General features: G+C 52.9%; 1 protein-coding gene across 1 annotated transcript in view; it reads right to left on the bottom strand.

The window, feature by feature from the left end:
- The window catches only part of Ankrd60 (ankyrin repeat domain 60), a 33,283-nt gene that overhangs the window by 17,860 nt on the left and 1,143 nt on the right, over positions 1-14,280 (bottom strand). Inside the window, exons 2-4 of the mRNA XM_004647254.2 lie at positions 10,554-10,684; positions 8,949-9,114; positions 6,280-6,529 (exon numbers count right to left, since the gene is read on the bottom strand). Of these exons, the coding sequence (XP_004647311.2) occupies positions 6,280-6,529; positions 8,949-9,114; positions 10,554-10,684 (547 nt within the window). The remainder of the gene's footprint in view (positions 1-6,279; positions 6,530-8,948; positions 9,115-10,553; positions 10,685-14,280) is intronic.

Here is a 14,280-nt window from a genome sequence, read left to right as displayed (position 1 = left end):
AAGGGGGAAGGGGGAAGGGGGGAAAGTAGAAAGCTCTAAGAGTTTTTGCATCTCACGTCTGGATTCGACTTTGCCCACTGGGCCGGACAGCTGTGGGCCTCACCAGATGTCCCTCCCCAAGCACCACTCCCTGGCCTTGCCACTGTCCCCTGGCCCCGGGACGCAGTGAGCTGCTCAGGTGGGCCGTTCCTTTCAAGGCTGAGAGCTTTGGGTCCCCAGCCTCTGCCTCTGGCTCAGTGGGAATAAAAAGCACTTGACGCGGTGGTTCCAAGCAGCAAGTGAGATATTTGATAACACAGACAAAAACCAGAGCGAAACGTTTTGGGATTATTTAAGTACAATTCTCACACCACACGCGGGACGTGCCAGGTGTGAAATCTACCGCAGCTTGTAGAACGCCGCGGAGAAGCGGTTGGTTTCTTTGAAAGTGTAATTTGGCAAAAACTGTCATTCCAGCGCATGCGCCTTTTACACCTCAGCCCTTCCCTGCGTGCGCGCCTTTACCGTTTTCTAGAGAAGCACAGCGAGAGGGTCTTCAGCTTGAAAATTCCTCAGGCAGCTGGTTCGGTCATTCCTGCTACATTTACTACCCCGGGTCCAGTCGGGTAACAGGGACACTAATTTTTCCCCATTGGAGCCGGGAGAAAAAAGTCCTGAAGGTTTTTTTAAATTGCAGTTTCCCTCTAACCCTTGGTGCCTGTGAGGTCATAGCGTGTGAGCCCCGGAGGACGACTCTGCAGGGGTGTGCAGACCTTTGTACTATGACTTCTATGTGAAAATAGGATCTACATGAAGTTACATGGTTTTCTAAATGTTTTAAATTGTGCAAAGGTCAAGACAGAACAAAATAAACAAGAGTAGAAAATCCTGTGGATATAAGGAACAAGAGAAAAGTAAGGGACGTGGCAGGGTCACAGCTCAGATGGGGGGAGGGGTCGAAGTCTCGACACCTAAAACAACTTTCTGGTGCGGTGAGTTGATTTGTGGTCTTAGAGCGCCCCCTGGTGTCTTCCGTGGTCGCTCGGCTGAGACCGCGGTGCACAGCAGCGCCACCTGGCGGGAGTCAACTCCAGGCCGACCCGGAAGTGTGTTCTTTCTGACTCTAAAACTGAGAGCGCGAGAAAGTGCTCAGGACCGAGGGGCGTGTCCTGGCCGGCGCTAGGGCTCTTGGAGGAGCCGGGGAGGAGCAGGTCGTGGGGTCGGAGGACCTCCGACCTTTCCATCGTCATTCTGCACGGCCTGGTGCTGCCTGGCCCTCGCCTTTCCCAGGTGGACTGCAGCTGAGCCCACACCCAGTCCCCCAGACCCCCAGCTCCCCACCCCACCCCAACCCCTCGACCCTGCGGTCTGGGAACAGGCACCTGGCAAGCGGGGACAGAGGTCTGGAGGAACAGACGCGGCTGGGCCGCCGCGAGGCCCCACGCAGGCCAGCTGCACAGCCTCGGCCCCGCCCAGCCTGGCAGCCCCCCAGAGGGAACCCGCCTGGGGGTCCACAGGACAGATGCTGGCAGATGCTCATCCGCCTTCACTCTGCTGCCAGTGCTGTGTGTCCCTGGGCAAGCTGCGGGCCTGTTCTGAGCCTGTGTCCCCAGCGACAAATGGCCGCGGAACAGAGCCTGCTCAGGGCTGCCTTAGGAAGGTGGAATTTCAGGCTCTGCTCTGAACTCCCCCAACTCCTTAAAGGTGGTAGGCCTGCCATGCACTCTATGAACCCCCACGTTCTGTTACCACTGGAGCTATGGGCCTACCAGGGCCACAGGAAAGACGGAGGAGGAGGTACCTGACCAGGACTGCTGAACACCAGCCTCTGGACTCCTGGAGGGGATTTCTTTCTCCTGTCTTTTTTATACTTTTTTTTTTTAATGTACTTTTTTAAAATTACAGTTCTTCTGTTAGAATTGCTCCTCCTATGTGTGTACCGGGGAGAAGTAAAATCACAAACCCACGCCAGGCCTTGAGCACCATTGCAATGGTGGAAACAATCCACCAGTCTGCCAGTTGAGGGATGATGGGCCAGTGGGTCCACCATAGAGTATTACTCAGGCATGAAAAGGAATGAAGCAGAGATACCATGGATCTTCATGTAGATCCATGGAAAGAAATGAAGTCAAGCCTCAAAAACACGATACTGGGGAGGCAGACACCAGAGGCCACATACACGTGGCTTGACTTATGTGAGTGTACAACCCACATTGACAGAGGTGGACACTGGTGGTTTAGGGGTGGAGGGAGACTGAAAGAGATGATTTTGAACAGAAAAGAGGTTGGGAGGATGTAATAAAGTATTCCGGAAGTAGACAGGTACCAGCTGCACAGGACTGAAGCCTCCACGGTGCTGCGGTTCCCGCGCCTTCCCAAGGCGCAGAGCCACATCCCAGGGTTGGCAGGCACAGGCGCATCAAGCCCACCCCCTCCGCCTCACGCAGCGCTAGGAGCCTGGGTTTGCCTTTGACCCCAGCCTTTCTGCTCAGATACACACAGAGACGTTTATTGGGTCTGCCTCTAACATCGTAACTCAGCGAGCACACACGCATCTCCTAGGCAACTTGCTGCCTCCGCGGCCTGACGCATCACGTGCAGCGCCTCGTGACTGGCTCTTGGCCTCTCCATGCAGAGTCAGTCATTTCTTAATAGCTGGGCAACAACCCCCCGCCCGCCCCGAGCCCCATGGTGGGCACTTGTCACTAAGAACAGCTGTCCCGGACTTGGCCAACCTGTCCTACTCCGTCCCGGGCTCTATAGGACGGTGGCTGGGCTGGGTCGGAGCATTCTGATGCTTGCAGACCGAGAGCCAGCTCACAGGGGTGCAAGCTGTACAGGCCCTCCGTGCACACACATACCCAGGCGGGGCCCAGATGTGATTATTTTTCCACTTGTGAATTGACACATGCCGCCCGCACCAGCAAAAGTGCTGCTTTGTGATTTCCTTGTCGACCACACGGTGGAGCCTTTTGTCAAAGAGAGGCGCAGAGCTAGGGCTGCAGAGACAGGGCTGCAGGGACAGGGCTGCAGGGACAGGGCTGCAGGTCCTCTGCCATGCCACGAGACCCTCGCGTGCGCCCCACTGTGGGCCCATGTGCCCGCCTGGCGACAGTCCCAGGTTCAGGCTGAAACGCCCACCTGCGAGCCCCACCGCCGCCCGGCTCTCGAGTTTTCTGAGTGGCACAGTCTGCGACATCTCTGACATTTGCGATGAGCACAAACACCGGTGTTTTTCTAAATGTTAATGGGTTTCTGTGCCCTCTGCTGGCTGCTTCGGCAGTCAGTGCGCAGTGCGGAGGCAGAGCCCGGTGACTGGAATTTTCCTCTTCCCCAGGAGCTTGTTTTCCTCTCCTGCAGAACCAGCCGAGTTCAGAACGCACTTGTGCGCAAGTTGCGGAGAAGGCCCCCTCTGCTTGCTATCAGAATCAACAAGTGCAAGGGAAATTATTCATCTCCCACTTGGGGGAATTATTAGTTCTAGACAGAGACTCTTATTGTAGAAGAATTTACGAGGCTCTCTGGAAACAGGGAATGTATTGATTCCCAGTGAGTAAACATTTTAAGCAAATTAAGTGGTGGTTGTGATAATAATGATAATGGTTACCATTTTTCAAGTGTCAGTTCTGTGCCCTGCATTTAATCCCTCTAGTGACAACAGGGGACAGATTTCATTATGCAAATATGACACAGGAGGAAACTGAGGCTCTAAGAGGTACAGACGTGGCCTGGTGCCAAATGGTAAATGGCAGAGAATTCTGACCAGGTCTGGAAGATGCAAGGCCAGGTGTGTCCCGGGGCACTGCAGGCTCAGGCTGCCGGGGCCTTGGGTCTTGGGGGCTCCATTCCCAGCAGCTGTGCATTCCCCCAACATGACCAGCTTGGTGAGAAGCAGGGGACACGCGCACTGCATGAGGAAGTTAAGGCTCTGGGTCACACACCCGGCCCCCCAGAGTCCCAAAGCAGGATGCTGTGAGGCAGCATCAGCAAGCCTGTTTCTTCCCAAAGTCTGATCTTGCTGTCTGGCTGGTGCCCCAAGGTGTCAGGGAGAAACTAGCCCAAGAGGACTCTTGCTCCATGTTGATAAGAAAAGCTGGCACTGAAGCCCCAGGGGAGAGAAGGCAGGGCGCTGGAAGCCTGGTGGGCCCGAGCCCCAGGCGCTCAGAGGTCCCCAGAGTGGCCAAGAGTCTAGAGCAGCAGGTATGTAAAGCAACCCCAACGTGCAAGTGCACATGTAGCAAAGTAGCTCCAAAATTTGCTAGTGCATGTCAACCACCTGCCCAGCAGGTTTTCTGTGGGTGGTAGGGGCAGCACCCCTCTGCGAGCCCTCAGTGATACCTGCAGTCTGCTGCAGCCCCCGTGCCATAGGTTCACCAGCACAGGTGCAACCCGGACTGATTTCCATGCGATGGGGGGGGCTTTGGGAGAGGCGGGCTATTTGATCATTGTTTTAGCTTTTATGCTGCCCAGGGCCCAACACGGCTAGGCAAGGGCTCTCCCACAGAGCTGCACCCCCGTCCCCAACAGGGTGGCCAGACTGTTCTAAGCAATGATCACCCAGCTCCTAGGAGTGTGTTCAAATGAGCCTGCACACAGACTGACCCCAACCATCACCACAGAGAGCCTGGAACTTGCCCAGAGTCTTGCTGAATCAGGGGCCTGTAAAGATCCAGCGCTTGCCCCCCAAGTCATGGGCCCCAGGGCCAGGCACTTGGCTCTGCCAACGACAAAGACAGCTGGGCTGCGCTCATGCCAGACACACATCCTGGACTGATGCCACCGGTTAAGAGGGGCCCATGCCCCGCAGCACCAGCTCGCTAGCTGCGGGAACTGGCCCAGCAGGCTGTGCTGCTGCATGTCTACTTATCGACACCAGAGTGCGTGCATGTGCCAGGAGCAGGGTTTCCATTCTGTGTGGCTGCTAAACTTTTCTTTTCTTGACTATTATTGTCAAACAGATGGGCCCAGCCACATAAACTGTGCAAGACCACGTCGTCGACACAGATCTTCCTGGCTGTGACAGCAGGAAACACGGCCCATTAATTTAAAAGCCAAATCCAGTTATTGGAATGTAAGTGGTTGCAAACAGAACTGTGGTGTGAAGGGACCTTTGCCACGCGTTTCAGCAATGGACGACTTGCAGGATGTGCTCTCAGGAACCATAAACCCCTGGGGAGGTAGGGGCGACGCGGGTCACCCCACAGGGCCTGTGCTTGTTCGCTAGCTGTGGCTTCAGGCTGAAAATCCTCCCTAGGGAACTTAGGTTGTGTCTGGCCCTTTTTCCAATGAAGCAAATCAAGTGTGACAGGGAACGGCAGTCCCCTGGGAGAGCCCCCCTTCACACCTCGCTCTTCAAAACTTCAGGCTGACACTAAACATCCAGGAGTTCCGCTGCCAGAAAGCTCGGCTTCTGCTCTGGAAGCTCTCGAAGGATCTGGCAGTCTTCGGCTCATCTTCCCTGCTGTGGCATGCCTGGCTCTCCCCACTCAGGGCCAGGGGGCCCCGGTGGAAAGTAGGACCAAGGCCTGAGTTAAGGGTAGACCACCGCAAGGGTCTGCCAGAAGGTAGGAAGGGTGGAGAAAGCTCCGGGGGCACTGCTGGGGCAACCGGAAGAGGAGGCGGCTTGATTCTCTGCTCTGAGAACGCCACCTGCTGCACCTTCCACCATACCTGAGGCCAGCAAGTCCCCCTCAGTGAGGGTGACAAGGGGCAGCAGCCATCCCCTCCCCTGTTACTTGGGCCCCTTGACTGTATCTGTCAGTAGATGGCTCAGAGATGGCTTGGCCAAACGTCTGGAACATTACCAGCCAGGGCAGCGTTTCGTTTCACAGGTTTCACCAACTGAAATTCACAGCCCACACGACGCACGACCTCCCGACGTCTGTGGCACTTGTTTTGTACAATAACAATAGCTCTCTTGTCATTACTGTTATTACCCCTATTATGCCGGTGCATTAGACGGTCTCCAGAAAACAGAGGAGGTAATTGGTTTCCTATCACCCCAAACAGTGGGATTGGACACAATGTACAAAATAGCTTAGAATTCCAGGCTGGCACCAGCACCTGCGAGGTCGCTAACAAATTACTAAATCAATGCAGGACTCTACACCCTCCTGGAGCCCTGGGCAAGCAGGACAGCACGCTGGGGGCTGAATCAGCGGAGTCTTTTTTTTCTGCTCAGATGGCTGTGGTGGAGGCCTTGGTGGGGTTGAGCTCTGGACAGCCCCCCACTGCGCCCTGCCCCAGGCCTTCCAGGAGCCATGTCAGGGTCCTCCCAGCCCCCAGCTGGGCATTGCCTGCCTGAAGACCTTCAGCTTGCTGCGGCCCTTGGCCCCCGACTTAGCCAACCTGTACAGGAGGAACATGCGCCGCTCGCTCTGCTTACGGTGCAGGCGGCGGGCAGTGGCAATGGGGGTCTCCCCATGGGCGTCCTTGTCGTAGATGGACGCCCCGTGCTCCAGCAGGAGAGCGATGCAGTCCAGGCGGCCCATGGCCGCGGCCACGTGCAGGGCTGTCCTGCCCACCGGGGACCTGCTGAGGCAGCTGGCTCCTGGAAGACAGAGGAGTGGATTGGGCTGTGCTGGCCAGGATCCTTGTCATGAGAGAGGCTCAGGGAACCCAGCACCCTGCAAGGCTGGGGCAGGAACATCCGAGTGTGAGCCCAGCCTGGGCAACTTAGCAACTGAGCCAGACCCTGTGCCAAAGGGCTGAGGAGGCAGCTCTGTGGAAAGGGTCTGGACCCAGTACTCACATTCCCGTCCTCACCCGGCACTGCCACCTCCTTGCTTTTCCTACCCCACTCCTGGCTCCAGGAACACCTGCCTCCTGCCTCCCCTCCAACGGGCCCTGCTCAGCACTCACCCCAGGCCCTTTGTATGTGCCATGTCTCCTGCAGCGGTACCCACCTCCCCCCACAGAGCTCACACTCCTTTGGGTTTCATTCACTTTCCCTGAAGACCCCTCCAAAGCCTGCCCTCCCCACACCGCCTCCTGCACATACTCAGCAGCCTCCTCTCATCTTCAGCACCCCTGTCTGTGATGGATAGACCCTGGGATTATTACTAATAGACTATGCACTTCTCCTAAACTCCACGTAGGCAGAAACACACTTGTTTTGGTCAGCATGGTTTTCACTGGGGCACATAGTGCGGGGCCTGGAGAGGTGACAGACGGCCAGCCGCCTGACCCATGGATGGCTCTCACCTCCACCAAATCCCTCACAGCAGAAACAGGAGACAGATGGTTCCCGCCATGTGCCCCTGTGTAGACTCGTTACATTGTATCACATACTGAGTAACAAATATCACAACACAGAAAACAAAGCAATTCAATTAAATTCAGCTGACATTTCTGGAGCCCTTTCCTATGAGCTATGGTTGGTTGGTGGGGCAAAGTTTTAAATAGGCTCTCACAACCAGCACGGGCCTCAGCTCTCCTCCCAAGCAGCGCCTGCAGAGGACGGGAAACTTTGCAAAGCCGGCTGTCATTTTTAACCAGTGCCTTCAAATATATCACAGTTCTATCAGAGTGAAAATGACTTTTTATGGGCTTAAAGGACTACTGGGCTGTGGCAAGCCCATATTTCATCTTCTACCAGAGAGAAGCGAAGGGTGGTGGAGGAGGCAGAGAATGCAGCGGCGGCACCCGCCCCGCCACAGACGTTTATGGGCCCAACACTCAGCCTTGTCATCTGGCTTCCAGCTCAGGCTGGGAGAGAGAGGCCGCAGGACAGCAGGCAGGAGAGGGATGTGGTGCGGGTGCAGTGGGGGGAGTCCCTGGTGCACGCTCCCCCTGCACGGCCTTCCTTACGGTGGCCTGGGCCATCTACACTATAGTCTAAAGTGGCTTTCTCTTTCGGTACTGTGGATGGAACCCAGGGTCTTTGCACTGAACTTTATCCCTAGAACTTGTTTTTGGAATGACTTTTTGTTTTGTGTTTAGTTTCTTTTTCTGACTCTTTGAATCAGGGTCTCATTATGCAGTTCAGAGGGCCTTCAACTCAGTTTGTAGACAACTGGCCTCTGACTTACAGCCATCCTCCTGCCTCAGGCTCCGGAGTGCTAGGATTACAGGTGTGCACCACGATGCCCAGCCATATGTTTAAAATACACACACACACACACACACACACACACACACACACACACCAGTCTTGTTAGGTGGCTAAGTTGCCCAAACTTGCATCCTCCTGCCTCAGCCTCCTAAGGCACTGAGACTACAGGCACATGCCACCACACCCGGCTAGCCTCTGTTGTTTTTGAATGACTCTCATCTTAGCAGATAGCGTTCCTTCCCAAATATCCCATACCCAGAGAGAATAAAGGACACTCCTGCAGATGTTCATCCAAACTACTTTTGTTCAGAGACACCGCTGGCTAAGGCTTCTGTTTCTATGGACAAAAAGACATGGAGAGGTTCCCAGGGGATAGCTCAGCAGCATAAGTGCCTGCCTGGCAAGTGCAAGGTCCCGAGTTCAATTCCCAATACTGGGAGGAAAAAGGAGAGAGACATATGGTTGCCCTTAAATAGAGAGTGGGGAGAGCTGGGGATGTCTGCTTGCTTAGGAAACAATCAGAAGAGGTGAAAGGATGGAGAGCTCACAGCCTCCCACCCCCTACACAGCTGCCGCAGCTGGGCCCAGCCAGTGCGGCCCGTGGCAGAATTCTAGGTTCGAACAGCACATGGTGCTCCCAGCAGCCTGTCTCCTGGGAAATGTCATGCAAGGAAACCCTGTGGCCACACTCTTTGGCTCAGTGTCCTGCACATTCCAGAGGTGTGGTTCAGAGAAGGACATGGCTTCCAGCTGGTACATCCTGAAGGCACATACATTCCTAGGAAGGACCCAGACAGCAGGGGCCCTGCTTAAGGGGTGACAACAGTCTGGTCCAGGAGGCCACCAGAAGAGACCAGGAAGAGACAATAATGTGCCCACCCCGACTTTAGCTATGATAAAATTCGTCCGCAATTACCATGTTCTAGAAGGTACCGCACAGCCTCAAAATGCCCTCTGTGGGAGGTGACATACAGCGCCACAAAAGCCCTCTGAGACGTCCACTGCTTCCACTTTGCACCCTCAAGACGTTCGGAATTTGCCGTTCGGTAGAAAGAATCTTCAGTGATCCCAAGACAGGACAGCTGGGCAAAAGAATCGCAGTGTGGTTATTCCCAGGAGTGCAGATTGTTCTAGAAAACAAGGTGTGAGAGGCTAGAGGCTGACAGGGATTGCCGGGAGGAAAGTTTACCTGACCCTAAACCGAGTTATGATCCATGATGGGAAAAGAGAGGTGTAAGTCCTAATGCTTGGTGGAGAAGGTGGGAAATGCCACGGTAGGGGGGTGAAGGACGTGCAGGCACCGCCAGCCAGGCTGGGGAGGCAGAAAGCTGTTCCTGTCAACACTTGGAAGAGAGAAACTGGCTCTGCCGATGCCCAGGGCAAGGTGGTTGTGGTCGGTAAGTGAGCCATCAGCCATCACAATATGGACCCAGAGGGGAGCCCAGGAACAAGGAAAGTCCTCCTGGGGACATGATGGATTCTGGCCTTCTGGTCTGCTTTTGTGGCCACTGTCCCTGCTGCCTTTTGGACACTCTGAACTCACCCCCAGATGAACAAGGCAGCACAGAACCATCTCAGGGTGAATCAAGCGTGGGAGAAAAGCTATGGGGGTCCCTGGGTGTTGGGGTCAGGTGGGGGAGCCAAGCAGAAGGGAACAGAGGAGAGGCAGACATGGGACAGAGGCAATGGCAGTTCTGACTCAGGAGCTCAGGCCAAGCAAAATAGCTCCACACCCAGAGCAAAAGCCAGAAAAGCAGAACTCGGATGAAATCCTTCATGGAAGAGGAGAGATGGGACTGAGAGACAGGCACAAAAGAGGAACGGTGGGGAAGGTACTGGAAGATGTGCAAAAGCTGGGACAGGACAGGGTCCCCACCCCTTCCTGCAGCATCCCCAGCCACCCCCAGGCCTTCCCAGGCCAAAGCCCAGCAGCTCTCGGACACCTACCCAGCGCGGGAGCTCCAGCGCCTCTTCCCCACCATACCTGTTCTCTAGAAAGTACGCTTGTGTGGAGCCAGCGAGTCATATTCCCTGATCAGGAACCTCCTGGTTGCTGCGCTCCCTCCCCACCTGGTCCAGAGCCCCACAGGGCCCAGCAATAGCTTTGGAAACAGCCCATGCCTCTTGCCATCCCCAAAATCTGGACTTGCCCTGGAGAAGAGTGGACCCCTGTGTCCTTGTCACACACAGATTTGCACTGCACTGCACTGCACCTTAATAATCTGGACTTCTTCAGTAGTGTTAGATTTTCAACTTTTTAGACTAGCCATAGGAAGGGAAAATAGGTCCCCTTGAGTCCTTGGGGACAGTGTATTATAATCCATAAAGAAACCCAGTAAAATCATAAACCCAGAGGGAAAGGAGACACTTGATATGGAATTTGATAATCCTGACTTGGTCCTTATCTTTTTTCTTTTTCCTACTCTGAAGCCTTGACTCAAATATTCATACCAAAGCCTGATTTTCCTTCACAGTTTATGGTTGCTTCATGTAACATTGTTTCAAAGAAGCACAAAGACACCTTATTGGGGTCCCCTTCCACTGCTGCCACCACCAGATCTGTCCAGCCGTCATGATGCCAGATACATAGAGAAAGAACTCCACCCGGAATGATGTCATGGAACCTCAGGGTAGTGTCATCCATTAAATCTCCTACAGGGAACAAGTTTTCCTTTAAAACAATTTGTGCATTACAGACAGACTATTACACTGGCTAAGAGATTATCTGACCTTAAATATCGCGGAAATAATTTTAGAATCTTGAAAAGTCTCATTTGATGATTCCACATGAGTCTGTTTGCTGTCGTTAATGCTTTTTAGAAAATTAATTTGGCTCAGCTCAGACAGAAGCTGGACCAAAGGAGTGCGTGTGTGTGCTCATACACACACACACACACGCGCGCGCGCGCACACACACACGCACACAATCAGACAAACAATGTCTACAATTTATAAAATTCTGTAATTATAGCTTGTCCTGTTGTGAAAAAGAATACAAGTCGGTAAAGTAATTTTCTGAGGTAAAAACTCTATACAAAGAGCTACTTAAGCCTGAAGTAACTATGTATTATAGGCCAGGAAACATGTACCTACACAAGTTATACACGTTCAACTAAAATACCAACTCCTCCTGAAATGCTGCCATTAGCTGACTAAAGAGGAGACTGACAAAAAAAAAAAAAAATGTTGGATAATTCAAATGATGGCCTGCGGAAGGGCTTGTCAGACATGGCACCAGTGACATTTTGAAAGAAATAGTTCTGTCCTACTACCTGCAGGACATTCAGCAGCAGGTCCAGCCTCTACCCAGCAGAAGCCAACTGTACCTATCACCGATTTCACAGTCAAAAATGGCTCCACATATTGCTGATGGCTGCTGGGGGACAAGACGGTCCCAAGTAGACTTCTTATGGTGACATAAGAAGCCAAGGCTGACATTCGCCACACCTGGAGGCCAGAGCTCCTCTGCCCATTGTCACCCAGCAAGGCACCTCCTTCCTGTGAAAGAGCGGGCCGAGACACAGGTGTGGCAGGAATCCAGACCCTGAGGAAGGCTGCAAGCAGCAGTGGAGAGAATGGCATGAAGAACATTTTCAGAAAGGGCAGCTGGGCCTAGTTGACCTATTTGGCACATGCCCACTTGGAAGCATGGTGGCCACCTCCAGTCTTGAAGATAACAGTACAAGTCACTTCTGTCATAAGCAATGGCAAACATAAAATCTCAGATGTGCCCAGGCCAAGTCACCTTGTATTCTAAGGGGCAGAATTCCCGAAGGTTCTTCTTCCCTGATGGAGGGGTGGCATTGGGCCCATGTGCCAGGTACTTTAGTCATTCCTCTGTGCTTGTGATCAATGCCGCATCCTTGAGTCCCCATGACAACCTTCCAAGGCCAGCGGGCCTCCATCTGCCTGCGCACATCAAGGCTTGTCCACACGCCTGGGCAGAGCGGCTTCCTAGCTGACTTGGGCGGCCGTTCTCCAGAGCGTGGGTGTACACAAGGCGTACTGATTTGCAGACCTGTTACCTCGGGTCCTGAGTGTGGCTTGAAAGCGGAGGATAATAAGTAATGAGTGTAAAGACAACTTGACTTCCTAACTACCAGAAATACTGCGGGATACGCAGGCATGAAGAGAGGATGTGCTCCTAGCGAAGTTGCAGCTCATCTGTTTTACAAAGCTGTCACTGCCTGGGGCTCCAGCACTGATTATCAGCAGCTAAATAAATTATCCAAGTTGGTAACAGATGTGGAGGGTGACCCCCACTCATGAATTTGCTCACCCCTTTAGATTTGTGCATCTCAGGATTTTCACACACATGATCTCATTTGATCTTCTCCCTACAGCCTCTGAGGTGGGCAGAAGAAGTGTTGGTTGATTATTTATGGGCAGTAGCCCAAATTTCTCCCTGCACCTTCTCACTTGCTTGCCAAGCACAGTAAGGACTGCACACAGAGAGAGGTCAAGCTTGCAGCAGTTGCTAAGTGACTGCTAAGTGATAGCATTGTGACATCACAGTTAAGTCACCCCATCTTTCTCTCCCTCCTAGCTGCCTTGAATTTATTGCTCAGCATAGCTCATCAGTGAAAATAAATGAACAGAGGGGGTCCAGACATTGGTAGTTGGGGATACATAATTTTCCAATTGCTTGTTGGGGAGCTCTTAGGCCTTAATGATTCACTTTATTCTTATGTTAACTGCAGACTAGACTCAAGATTTGCTAAATAAAGCCTCCAAAATGCCCAAGAGCCTCTTCTGAGACTCCTACAGGACAATATGGCATGAAAAATGGTCAGCTTGCTTGCAAGAATGCAAAGAAAGGAGCTTCTGGCCTTCCCTACGCATCGGAGGCTTCCCAAGTCCATGCTGTCCACAGAGGGAAGGGTAATCCGACTGCAGTCTTGCTGATATCGGCGCTTCGCCTTCTGTGCAGCAACACAGATATTTTTTTCCCCATTATTTTCTTGAAGTGCTTTGCATTGCTTTCAGCTGGGTGAGGAGAGGATGGAGCCTCTCCCCACCCTGGGCTTCAATCCTGCTCTCACATCCTAAATAGTATAAGAACTGGGAAAGTCATGACCTCTGGTGGGGGGAAGGAGATGGATAGAGGGAGAAGAGAGTCTATAGGATCCTTGGCCTCCCCTGGGATTTGTCTGGATAGGGTGCCTTGGGATCCTGATTTAGGGATGGTGAGCTATAGGGACTGGGTTCTGAGTCTGGTTGGCATAGCTTTGAGCTCTTGGGCAAGGACACAACTTGAATTCTGCATTCTGATGTAGATTGGGTTAGTGTCAACACTGGGGATTGAAATGCAGACAGAATTCATTCTGGACTTGGGATTCTGATGAAAACAAGGTTTGGGGGAAATCTGTTCTGTGATGTAGACTCCTTGTATGGCCAGGACTTGTCTTGGGATTTAAGGTTCTCATGTATCCCCTGGATAGTAGGTCTCTGGGGGTTAGGGGTAAAGCAAATCTGCTTTGAGATTTGGGTTATTCATGGTAATAGCATCTGCTCCAGGATTTAAGTGTCTTGATATCGGCGGGGTTTGGTTAGAATCTTGGTGTGGATGGGCAGGTTCTGGCTCAAAGATTTGAGTACCAAATACAAAGTTTGCTTTTAGTACTAAGGTCCTGGCACAAGCCTTGCTTTGAACCTTGCCTTTCTGAATGGACATGTTTGGCTTCTGTCTTAGAGTGCTGATGGTTTCTGTGGAGGTTAGGCGTTCAGCTATGGGTAGGTTTGACTTGAGTTTTGATGTCCTGTTGTGGGTAAGATTTGTCTCATTCCTGAAACTCCTATGAGGACTTAGGGGTTCTGAGGTGGTCATGATGAACTCAGGGACTAGCTCTCATATGTGGACAGAGGGTATCCAGATGTGGACAGGGTTGGCTTTGAATTTTGGGGTCCAGAAATGAGCAAGGTGCATTGCGGGCTTGGGCACCCTTAGGCAGAAGTGGCTGATAGGCTGGGGTGTAATGCCCAGACAGTGAGATGAAGGTTGGGCTCAGAATGCATAGCTCTTCTGCGTGAGGGCTGTGATGTGAGAGCCACCCTAGGCTTAGGGTTCTGCTGTGCCAAAGGACAGCTTGGGGACCTGCGGTGCAGAAGTGGCAGTGTGTGGAGTGCATGGGGCCTTGGGCAGCTGAAGTTTGCTTTGGGCTTTAGTATCCCTGTGTAGACAGACAACCTTGTGGAGGACTCCGGGTTCTGGTGGTCATATGGCTAGCCTAGGGATTTGGGGCTCAGGT

The sequence above is a fragment of the Octodon degus genome, unplaced genomic scaffold, assembly GCF_000260255.1.
Source record: "Octodon degus isolate 3935 unplaced genomic scaffold, OctDeg1.0 scaffold00296, whole genome shotgun sequence".
Classification (NCBI taxonomy): Eukaryota; Metazoa; Chordata; class Mammalia; order Rodentia; family Octodontidae; genus Octodon; species Octodon degus.
Note: the sequence above shows the minus strand (reverse complement) of the source record. Positions and strands in the feature narration are given on the sequence as shown.